The sequence below is a fragment of the Pseudophryne corroboree genome, chromosome 7 (assembly GCF_028390025.1).
Source record: "Pseudophryne corroboree isolate aPseCor3 chromosome 7, aPseCor3.hap2, whole genome shotgun sequence".
In the NCBI taxonomy this organism is placed as follows: domain Eukaryota; kingdom Metazoa; phylum Chordata; class Amphibia; order Anura; family Myobatrachidae; genus Pseudophryne; species Pseudophryne corroboree.
The window spans coordinates 503,398,635-503,411,344 of record NC_086450.1 but is presented as its reverse complement, the minus strand read 5'-3'; the positions used below and the strand labels follow the sequence as shown (position 1 = coordinate 503,411,344).

The window sequence follows — 12,710 nt, the reverse complement described above, 5'->3', positions numbered from 1 at the left end:
TTTCAGATAATAGTAAAAGTGAGATACTGTATTTGATTTGGGGGGAGGGGGGGGGGGGTTGGGGGGGTTTAAATACTGATGAAGAGGTGGTTTTGTTATCGTCAACACTTTCACCCCCACTTAACACATGGGCTCAGGTGAGTTGCCATGACTAGCTCTAGTTTCAGTTCACAGACAGAGGCCCTGCTATTGCCTCTGTGTGTTAAGCTGGGTACACACTTGTCCAATTCTACTCCAATGCGACCCTTGCCTATCAGTTGGTCAGACATTGGTGTGTACACTCACATAACCAGTGCCATTTTTAGAGCCAGGCCAGCCGTGCAACCGCACAGGGCGCAGGCCCGTGGCTACGGTGTTCAGTATTCTATGTGGTGTTGCCGGCCACACAGAAAACTGTTAAAATGTCCTTCCCAAAATGGCCACCGTCTGAGAGAGAACAGTTTTGATGGATACTAGAGTTGGCGGTGGCCATTTTGGGAGGTACATTTAGACGGAGCCTGGAGAGAGGAGACAGCAGGTAATGGCACGGAAGTGCTGGGAATGTGGCGGCAGTGGGGAGCAACAGCAGAGGGAGCACCCAGAGCAGGAGCCGCAGCGGAGGGAGCACACGGAGTTGGGATGGCAGCGGAGGGAGCACCTGGAGCAGGCCTGGCTAGCAGCAGCATGAAACAACCCCTGGCAACGAGCAGGAGCAGGTACAGTGCACATTTTAAGGGCCAATGTTATTATTGCTAAATGAGGCATGGTGCAGGGGGCATTACAGTGTGGGGCATACATTGGTGCAAGGGTCATTAGTGTGTAGGGCATAATGTGGGGCAATACTGGGTGGAGCATACTTTGATGCAAGGGGCATTACTGTGTAGGGCATAATATGGTGTCATTTTTTTTTCCTGTGGTGGCCAGGGTCTGTTGGTGTGGGGTCAAAAACTGGCGTGTAAAAAAAGTATTTTCATGTAAGGCCACTCCCATATTTTGTGAGAAGACGCCCACTTTACAGGGGGGGGGGGGGCGGGGGGGAGAGTATTTTCCTGGTCGTCTGGACTTGTCGAAAGGTTTTTGAGCGATCAGGAGACCCAATCTCCAATCACCAGACCAATACAGTAGTTAATTAGGTAGCGCACCTAAAATGGCTGCTTCACCTGGATCCTTCATGGGTAGGGTGAATAATCCTGCAACTGATAACCCAAAATGGCTGCCACACCCTTTGTATTATCTCTACGGTCTGTGCATTTCTTGCAAAGCTACCCCTCTTTATTGTGTTCACAGTTTCTGTGCTGTGTTATATTCATACTATCTGTTAAGAGCCTTGAGTCCTATTGGAGAAAGAGCGCTGTAAAAATAAAATTATTATTATTATTTTCCCAGTTATTTCCCTGTAAATGCCAAAGATTGGAAGAGTGAGTAGAGTGACACCGCACCTTCAGCAGATGGTTTCAGCAGAGCAGATCGGAGATCTGCAGCACAATTGGACAGGTGTGTAGCATAGATTGAGTGTCGTATCTGCGACCTAGGTCTCCCGTAGGATTGTGACAACAGTCTGGTCTGGAGTTGGATACCCAGAGGATTGGACAAGTGCGTACCGAGCTTTATGCTAATCCATTCTGCATTGTAGGAAAATGAGACCTCTCAGCAACGCCAAAGTATTTGTGATTATTTTATTTTACAGGTGTACATTCTGTGTTTCATTTCATTTAAATGCCAGAGATTGGAGTTTCATTGTCAGAGTTGGAGTACTCCATGCTTTAGTACGTTGTTTGGTTATGTCGCCCAACATATAATGAAGTCACTGGGGCCGATTCAATTGTTGGTCTCCCCGGCTGCCACTAGATGGCGCCCAAATGAGCAATTCAATTGTTGGTCCATTCAGGAGCGCATGCAGCCTGAGGGGTGAGCTGAAATTTGCGTAAACGCCTGTATGAGCGCCCCAAACCTGAACTTTAAAGGAGTTTAGCCGCTTTGCGCGGTTAAACCCGGTACTAATGGGAGTGCATACGGCAATGACGGAACTGTGGGAGGCAGTGGAGTCGGCTGCTGCTGGGCTCCTGACCTGAAGGGGGCACATCTCCTCCATTGTCCCCACACTGCCCGCTGATCCATCGCCGCTGCTGCATTATTTTTTCAGGCAGAGGAGCAGAGCTGTGTCTTGTGACACGACAGCTGCATCCTCGTATCTCCAGGGAGCCGTGCAGTGGCACTGGCTGCTGCTAGGGGGAGCTCCAGCACACAGCTCCTCCCAGGCCCTTCCAATTGAGCTGGCCGAGTGAAGCTCTCTGCCTCCATCCCGGCTGATAGCCACAGGTACAGGTAGGCACTGGCAGCACCTGTGCATGTGTGGTGCATGCATACCTCCCAACATGACGCTCTCCAGGAGGGAAAAATGCTCTGCTTCTGGACTTTTCTCTTAATTTGTGATTGCCATCATTTGTATTGAATAGGTTTCTAGATAATAAAGGTTTCACCACAGGTGCTGGCAATCATACATTAAGAGGGAAGTCCAGGAGCAGAGCATTCTGTCCCTCCTGGAGAGGGTCATGTTGGGAGGTATGGTACATGTGTGGTGCATGTAGGAAGTGGTGGGTGCTGGGGGTGACTTTAATAAATGTTGGCAGCACTGTGTTAATGTGTGTGCATGTTATTAAGTGAGGTGTGTGTGTCTGTTTTTTTAAGGAAAGTTGTGTGTTTAGGTGAAAGAGGCATGTGTGTGTAAGTGAAAGAGGAATGTGTGTGTGTGTTCAAGTGAAAGAGGCGTGTGTGTGTGTGTGTGTGTGTGTGTGTGTGTGTGTGTGTGTGTGTGTGTGTGTGTGTGTGTGAAAGAGGCGTGTGTTTCAGTGAAAGAGGCATGTGTGTGTTAAGAGGCGTTTGTGTTAAGAGGCGTGTGTGTGTGTGTGTGTGTGTGTGTGTGTGTGTGTGTGTGTGTGTGTGTGTAAGAAAAAGATTGTGTGTATAAGTGGAAGAGACATGTCTGTGTGTGTAAGTGAAATAGGCATGTGCATGTTTAAGCAAAAGAAGCATGTGTGTAAGTGAAAGACGTGTGTGTGTGTGTGTGTGTGTGTGTGTGTGTGTGTGTGTGTGTGTGTGTGTGTAAGCAAAAGAGGCATGTGTGTGAGCGAAAAAGGCACGTGTGTGTGCTTAAGTGAGAGGTATGTGTGTGTTTAAGCGAAATAGGCATGTGTGTAAGAGAAAGGCGTGTGTGTAAGCAAAAGAGGCATTTGTGTGTCTTAAGAGGCATGTATGTGTTTAAGTGAGAGACGTGTACGTATGTGTGTTTAAGTGAAAAGGGCATGTGTGTTTTTTTGTATATATCGTCATACCGCTGCGCAGAAGCATCAGGGGAGGGAGTACTGTACATGTGCTATAAAGTTGTGCTGGTGTCTATTTTATTGTGATGACATATATATGGGGGGGCACCAACATTTTTCATACCTCTGGGTGACTGGGGCGAACTTACACCACTAGCATACGGGGTATGCGCGCCCAACGGGGACAACTGAATAGCTCTTGTGGGCATCCAATACATTTGGGCGCCCACAAAACAATTGAATCGGCCCACTATGTCCAAAGCAGATATCACCAAAATCTCAGTGACAGGTAAAAGGTTGTTTTAGCACCCATATACTGTACATTGGGCCTAATTCAGTAAAAAGCAGAATCTGCTACTCTTTCAATCGCATGATGGGGGCCGTCCAGAATGCTACCCACTGCCCACCAACTGCGTTCAAGCTCTAATTGCGATCGCACCGCAATTGGAATGTGATTGCAGAAACTTTGTAACGGCGCAGCCTTGCTGCGAGGCAGAAGTCCCGCCACCATTTTTTTTCAATCGGAGCGGCTGTGTGTGACAACACGCAGCCCCCCTGGAAACACCACCGACATGCCACCATTTCCCCGGTGCTGCCCTAAAAATGCTCCATCACCAATGCCCCGCCAACACCTCTGCCTGCCCAACCGCATTAACTGATCACGCAGGACGGGAACTGTGCGTGTGCACAGCGGGCTGATCTAAAAAAATGCAGTGAATTAGGCCCATTATACAATAGCATTAGGATGCACTTTCCGGGCTCAATGATGCATGGCTGATAAATGATTGGTATTTCCTTTTGAAATACCTCCTGGAATAACCTCAAACAGATTTAGCACCATTTGGGGCAGATACAGTGAGCCTGGTTCTGAGTCATGTGTAATTCCAAAAGCGGATGCATGTGCAGTAGCAATATATAGTAAACTTCTGCCCTATGCAGACGCTCCTTGGCAAAGGCTCCGTGCCTGCCAGGATCTCAGTGCCCGTGATTAGCATACAGTAGTGACTCCCGCTTTTTCACTAACATCCGGAACCCTCCCAGTCTAGTGCACCTAATAGTGATAAATTGCTTGTGAACTCTCCAATAACATCCTGGTTTTACTGTCCAGCGCCTAACAACGCGTTAGCTGAGAACATCATCTCTGTGGGTTTAATATATCGCCTGTGGCTTAGACTTCTTTGGTTATGCAGTGACAAACTCCTACATGGACGTGTCTTGGCTTTTCTGTACTCTGCCAGTCAACGGTGGTGATCTCTGTATGACTGGCAGATCCATCTCTTGCACCTGAGATTTTAGAAGCTTCATCACTTCTGGATTTGGTTGCACAATTAGATTGGCATGCGATGACAATGACTGTCTCTTCGTTTCAAGGCCAGCTGGGTCCATTACTCCGTTTTATGTCAAGGGTTGACCTCAGATGTGGGTGCGGAACTTCAGGTCAGTTCCCGCCATTTTTCGGTTATATTCTGCATCAAATCTTTTATTCTGGGGCTCTGTGAAATGATTCATCCAATCACCAACCTCTCCTGAATAAAAAACACAATAAATACATTTAATGATAGATCTGAGGTTCTTTCAAGGAAATGACTTAAAGTGGTAAGTAGTCTGGAGAGTTTCTGCAGTGGAGACATCTCATTACCTTTCCTCATGAAGGGAGAGCGTGAGGGGTCCATCACGTTAGGTGGCATACTGCTATAGTTGGCCATTGGGTTCTCTTTCATGCTCTTGAAGGATGTGTGCTGGTAGATCCTCTCAATAGCATCTTCCGATAGTTCCTTCCCCAAGAACTTTATCAACTTTCTGATCTCAACCTTTGGGTTCTGTCCAGAAATGAATGATGTCCAGTCAGAGGCTTAACGTGAAATGGTCCCCATCTCGCTCCCTCTTACGTTATAGACTCACCTCCTTCATATCCTCGTAGAACAAGTACAGGACTTCATGCTTGTCTTTGGCTTGCCACCAGCCCAGGACATGATCAAACCAGCTTCCCCAGCCCACTGAGAGAATAGAGACTGCATGTAATTGGCTATGCGTGCAAGACTACTATCTAGAAGGGGTTTATAGAAACCGCTATTAAGATCAGGTGGTCCTTGATGTGGCCAATGTGATAGACCGCCCCATGTGAGGAAGGGTTTAACCTCCTGGGACCACATTTGTCACTCCCTTCTGGTTAAGTTGTGGCCTACTGTATTTAAGGCCTTGTATTTGAATAGTTTTTGTTCTGTGATGCAGGAAGGACCCACATACAGTATACCTGTACCTGTGATCCTCCATGTGGTATGCTGTGATCCAGCTATGCTACTACTATGTTGTAATACCTTTATACTGCTAAACTGAGATACAGTTATACTGTGATGCTACATTGCTGCAATACTGCGATACAACTATACTCTGATACTACTATGCTGCAATACTGCTAAGCTGTGATACTACTATACTCTGATACTACTATGCTGCAATACTGCTGCTAAGCTGTGATACTACTAGGCTACTACAATGCTACAATACTGCTATGCTGTGATACTACTAGGTTGCTACAATAACGCTATGTTGTGATACCACTAAGCTACTAAAATGCTACAATACCGCTAAGCTGTGATACTACTAGGCTACTACAATGCTACAATACCGCTAAGCTGTGATACTACTAGGCTACTACAATGCTACAATACTGCTATGCTGTGATACTACTGGGCTACTACAATGCTACAATACTGCTAAGCTGTGATACTACTAGGCTACTACAATGCTACAATACTGCTAAGTTGTGATACTACTAGGCTACTACAATGCTACAATACTGCTATGCTGTGATACTACAATGCTACAATACTGCTAAGTTGTGATACTACTAGGCTACTACAATGCTACAATACTGCTAAGTTGTGATACTACTAGGCTACTACAATGCTACAATACTGCTAAGCTGTGATACTACTAGGCTACTACAATGCTACAATACTGCTAAGTTGTGATACTACTAGGCTATTACAATGCTACAATACTGCTAAGCTGTGATACTACTAGGCTACTACAATGCTACAATACTGCTAAGTTGTGATACTACTAGGCTATTACAATGCTACAATACTGCTAAGCTGTGATACTACTAGGCTATTACAATGCTACAATACTGCTAAGCTGTGATACTACTAGGCTACTACAATGCTACAATACTGCTATGCTGTAATACCACTAAGCTACTACAATACTGCTATATTGTTATACCACTAAGCTACTACAATGCTACAATACTGCTATGTTGTGTGATACTACTAGGCTACTGCAATGCTACAATACTGCTATGCTGTGATACTACTAGGCTACTACAATGCTACAATACTGCTATGCTGTGATACTACTAGGCTACTACAATGCTACAATACTGCTATGCTGTGATAATACTAGGCTACTACAATGTTACAATACTGCTATGCTGTGATACTACTAGGCTACTACAATGCTACAATACTGCTATGCTGTGATAATACTAGGCTACTACAATGTTACAATACTGCTATGCTGTGATACTACTAGGCTACTACAATGTTACAATACTGCTATGCTGTGATAATACTAGGTTACTACAATGCTACAATACTGCTAAGATGTGATACTAGGCTACTACAATGTTACAATACTGCTATGCTGTGATACTACTAGGCTACTACAATGCTACAATACTGCTAAGATGTGATACTACTAGGCTACTACAATGTTACAATACTGCTATGCTGTGATACTACTAGGCTACTACAATGCTACAATACTGCTAAGATGTGATACTACTAGGCTACTACAATGTTACAATACTGCTATGCTGTGATACTACTAGGCTACTACAATGTTACAATACTGCTATGCTGTGATACTACTAGGCTACTACAATGCTACAATACTGCAAAGCTGTGATAATACTAGGTTAGTACAATGCTACAATACTGCTAAGATGTGATACCACTATGATAATACAATGCTGTAATACCGGGCCTCATTCAGCATGGATCGCTTATGCAATCCCCTGCGCAGTTTCCCGATTATCATGAAGCTGCGCAGGACCTGTTCTGCGCAGGTGCAGAGTGGGTCCTGCGTGTGGCTCGCATTTTTGCAACAGCCTCTCCCTGATTGACAGGCAGAGGTGTTCAGGAGGCAGGGCGGGGGTGGAGACAGCCGACATGTCCAGAAACGGAGGCGCGTCGCCCCCGATTTCCAGGAGTGGCGAGGTCACGGTCTACATCTCAGATGCAGATTTCTTGGCCTTGCAAGGCCCCCTGCGATGGCCAGCCTGAGTAAGCTGAGGCTGGCAATCTGCGGGGAACATCGCAACCAGTAGTTCCCGGTCGCCGCACTGGGATCGCAAATGCAGCAAGGAAGTGTGCAACGCCTCCTAATGCATTTACATTAGTATGGATCGCACTTGCAAAGCTGCCTGCTATTGCTTTATGGAATCATATTTATGAATATTAATATTTAATATATCATATATGGTATTTAATATATGGATATATTTCAATTAATATGCATTTATCATATATATCTGCAAATATATTATGTCAGGCTTACAAACTAATTGGCTGATACATATATGCAGTCCTTATACATATGACTTATGAAGTTATTAAGTTAAGATTCCTTAAAGAGAGTTCAAGCTTGAATATTACCGCTCTTTTTATATGATTCTTTATTTACAGGCAGATCAAATCGTACAGAATAAGATATACACAGTAGTGATATATATACTAATTATAATTATATATGCTTCCTTCGTTACATAACATAAAACAACATGACATAAGTTTCACAAACAGTTTCAATTGCTAACATAAAATGTATACTTGCAAGTTAAAGATTGCCATCCCAAGAATCATTCCTTCTGCATGTTCTCCATGACTTCTCCTCCTGACTGACTTCCTTCCTTCTCCTTCTTCTTCTCCCTCTCCCTCTTCCTTCTAACTCCTAACTACAAGTCTGGTCCTTTTATCTCATATTTTACCAATTCAAACTATCATATTCTCATAGTTTCCAATGGAATAGGTAATTATAGGTTTGTCAGATTCCAAGGTGTAATAAAACAAACATTGAACTGGGCTGTCGTGTCCTGTTCACGGAGGCATGGTGTCATAAAAGTGTGGTGTCCACACTGCCTTAAGCAAGTATAGTATTGTAAAATCTGGAATGTCTTTTCATCCAAAGTTCTGTTGTATTGACAAGTTTTCCTGGGGTCGGTTACACAATGTTTTATCAATGGATGTGATCTCTTTTCATAGTAGTTAATTTATACTCCCTAGCTTTTAACCTTCACTGGACAATAGACAAACCAGTAGATTCTGATCTACTGTAAGCACACCTGTGAATTCCAATGACCAACAGAGCTCTGTCACATACCTATTATCATTTATGGCCTAATACCTTTTCTCTACAATGACTCTTGATCTTACTGTAACCTCTCTGGCCTTATTTATGACTAGAGCAGAATAAACCTGTTCCCTACACTATTTTTTACCATCTTGCTGTAAAACACAAATATACAGTATATCTATATAAACACATACACAAACCTAATCTCTTAAATCAGCTAAACATTACCTCATACATTCAAACTTATTTCATATCTATTCCTTACTATATATATCCAGTATACTGTCCACTATGGTAACATCGCCTATTTATAATGAATTATATTTTGATTCAGACAATATCCATTGCCCTAATATTATACTAAGTGCAGACAATTACCTATAAGGCAACAGTCGCCCCCTTGTGGCCATGAGAAATTCTTTTGATTGGCCACACATTAAACTAGCGTAATTGCTTCCAAATACATTTCAAAATATTCCTTCAAACATAACTTTCGTTGTAACCATAATATATACCATAAGTGTAATAATAATAACCATTATGATTTTAAAAATCTCTAAAAATTCTTAGCTTACCTAACCTTATTCTACTTTTAACTAAAGCAGACAAAACTGAGGTTTTTATTCAGTATTCATGAGGAAAACTAATTTCTACAGACATTTGGAATACCATAGCCCAATTGTAGACCTTTTTTCTGTATCTGGATCAGTACGTTTGGACATTTTTGCTGTTCTTGTATGTAGCAATTTACTGGGATAAGACTGTCATCTGCGTGGTTTGCTTGCAATTGGAGATGCCTTGCGTTTGCATTATGGCCTTGCGTTTGCAACATTTGCACCATTACTAGAAGTAGAATTCTTCGTAGCAGCTGCTCCTTTGCTTGCCATTTCGCTGTTTGAGGCAGAGGGCTGTGTACGTCGAGTGCTGTGTCTTGAACATTCAGTACTTGTGACGACCCTCAGTAATAGTAATAGTCTTTATACAGTCTTTAGCAGTTCTGTTTCCTTTGCGTTTATCCAATGCCGCAGTTGTGACCAGTGTCCATATTGCTTTTGCACAAACAGGTTGTGATTTTGAATAGAACAGGCATATATGAAACAGTCTTTTTTTTTTTTCTTTCTTTCTTTCTTTCCTTGCTTGTTAATAGTAGGTCTTAATTGTCTTCGGGCAATAGTACCACAAATGGCTGTGAGTAGTACACCTACTCTGTTTACTGTATTTCCTCACTGAATAAATTACCATGCAGTCTTAAATCTCCTTATTCTACCTTGTACCTATTTATACATCTCAATCTTACATAACCTTATACCAGTTTAACCCATATAAAGGCGTTTTCTATCCTACCTATATTTTGACTAATAATTATTTAAAATGCTTTTGATGTGTATATAGTAACATCCTATCAATACAATAAATGAATATAATTTTGCTTCAAACAGATATTAAATATCATTTAGGAATGGCTTTAACTAAATCTAATTCCATCCAGTATTAGATATTTAATTACTTTTGAAGCTTTTACGAAGGAAGCATAGATAGTATCTACTGTGTAATATTAAAAAAACATAAAATATTTACAAGGTATATAATACAATTACATAATATATATATATATATATATATATATATCAGACAAATGTTTACATATATTTGATTGAGGTATATGAAGGGATGAGACAGTTCTGTATAATCACAGTGATGAGATGTGCTGTACACTGTTGTGGGGGTGTACATGTAGTTTAAAAGACAAGTAATGATTACTTGTGATGAAAGGGTTAATGAAAACCTTCCCCTTTCTTGTGAAACTGGAAAACTCCTTGAGGATTTGTCCATATATCAGTCTTTAGGGATGCTATGTAGATTTTGCTGGATAGCAGCGATGAAAGGGTTAATGAAGACCTTTTCCCTTGTAAATTGGAGTCTTTTTGGAGTCTTGCACCATTCTGTATACAGGTTGCCAGGATTACTATGAATCAAAACAAAAATACATACAATGAATATCACAGATATTTATACAGTGATTTAACATAGCTTGCTATGCATTCTGTCCTATCTGCTGCATGTTATCAGGTACAGAATTTACAAATGTGTCTTTTAACGATTGAATAACAAACAAACAATTGTTTCTGGCCTGTGCCAATCTTTCCTGTCACATTGTGTGTCAATGACAGCATAATTGTCGCTGCAGATATGATGCAGGTTTAATTTGGAAACTGTGGCTGTTTGAACATCAAAGCAAACAATGGCTTCATTGGATCTAACAAGTAAAGGAATGATACTACCGTATTCACTTGTGACCATACTCCCTTGTGATGCAGCCTGGTCCCAGACTGTCTTTAACCATAGCGTTTGCTGCTTGGTGTGGCTCCTTAGTTTGGAAGAATCTTGGAGCTTCTGAAAAAACCTACTTTTGTGGGGAGAGAAACTTGTTAAACTTTGCCAAATATGTATTGCAGGTCCCAGGGCTTTCTGTCTTTCCACACCTGTAATAAAATGGTTATGGCACCAGGGCATAAAAACATTTTCATCCTGGTGATCCTTTTTGTCATTGTTAATTGGTGTGTGGTTTGCAGAATGACACTCTGCATGTGGTCTCTCTGAGAGCATGCAAACATTTGCACCATCACTAGAAGTCTCTGAGTGCTCTGTGGGGGTTACATAAGTTTGGGAACTTTGTTTGTAAACATGCATTCCTGAATTAATTTCATGGATTTTCCCTTTAAACATGTTTCCAGGTGAATACATTTCAAGGTTTGCAACTCTGGTTGCCATGGGAGTTTTCACCATGGGGAACTTCCCCACCCCTGTGTGCACTGTACTGCTGCTATCAGTGTTTAAATCTGCTGACAATTCACCTTTGCCTAAGGGCATAACAAATTCTTCATTTACATTGGGAACTCTGAGAGTGTATTCAGCAGAATACTCATAATCTGAGTTACAATGATCTTCCCCCTTACTAGACACAGTATAGGGGACATCTCCTATTGCTGCTACCTCCTTTACATTAATGTGCTGTCTGATGATAGACACATCCGGCACATTGCTACTTTCTTCCTTTACCACAGAGGCTGTTCTGCTGGTGGTCTGTGTGACCATAGCAGACTCCATGCGCTGCACATTGATGCAGTCCTGCAACATGTAACTTTCCTTAATTTTAGGATCTTGACTGATTAAGTCATTTCTGACTCCTGTAGACTCTGTGTACAGAGTTTCACATACCTCAACACTATTCCTGTTTGGTGTTTCTATCTCAGCTTGCTTGCTGGATGTTATCTCTTCATCAGAGATCTTGACAATTTGATTACAAACTGTCAGGCTTTTCGCTTCTGCCCCAAACTTTTTCTGTTTATTTTTCTGTTTAAGGGACTTAAATAACGAATGCATTTTTGCATTAATGGTCAGGCACGCCTTACGAAGACGTGAACCTGATTCTTCTTTACATTTCTGTTTGGCTTCTAGAGCCGCAGTTCTGCGCATTTTTCTAAATGCTACAGAAAACTTTTGCATTTTTAACATTTCAATGCTAAATTTATATATTCTTTGTTTTTAGTACTGAAGGTATCCTCTCCTTAAGATTGACCGGTGTCTTAAGGTTAAACTCTAATACCTGGTACATTTATACATTTATTTGGAAATACTCTTTTCCACTGTGCACATTTTCTATTCTAGGCCTTTAAATTCTTTATTCTCATTTGTAACCTATTCCACTGTGATCTTGTATTTTGCCAGCAGGCTTATAGCCTTTGGTGCTGCTTCCTAATAGATATTATGTTAGTTAAAATAACGTATATTGCACTAACACATTTATCCTAGGTTATACAGAATACAAAATTGACATTACACAATGGTAATAAATTTTCATAGATACATCCCCACCGTGATTCTGCAGATTTGGTAGCCAGCTTATAGCATTTGCTACTCCTCATAAATATTATAAATCAGATAATCAGATTCAGTAATAACAAGTCCAATTCGTGGTCGCCAATATTGCTTTATGGAATCATATTTATGAATATTAATATTTAATATATCATATATGGTATTTAATATATG

At 41.7% G+C, this 12,710-nt stretch overlaps 1 protein-coding gene across 1 annotated transcript in view; it reads right to left on the bottom strand.

Annotated features, from left to right (window-relative positions):
- Window positions 1-1,641: 1,641 nt before the first annotated feature.
- Window positions 1,642-12,710, bottom strand: part of LOC134945813 (sulfotransferase 1B1-like) — a 44,918-nt gene continuing 33,849 nt past the window's right edge. Inside the window, exons 6-8 of the mRNA XM_063935325.1 lie at window positions 5,202-5,296; window positions 4,939-5,119; window positions 1,642-4,825 (exon numbers count right to left, since the gene is read on the bottom strand). Coding sequence (XP_063791395.1) covers window positions 4,713-4,825; window positions 4,939-5,119; window positions 5,202-5,296 — 389 coding nt within the window. The 3' untranslated portion in view covers window positions 1,642-4,712. The remainder of the gene's footprint in view (window positions 4,826-4,938; window positions 5,120-5,201; window positions 5,297-12,710) is intronic.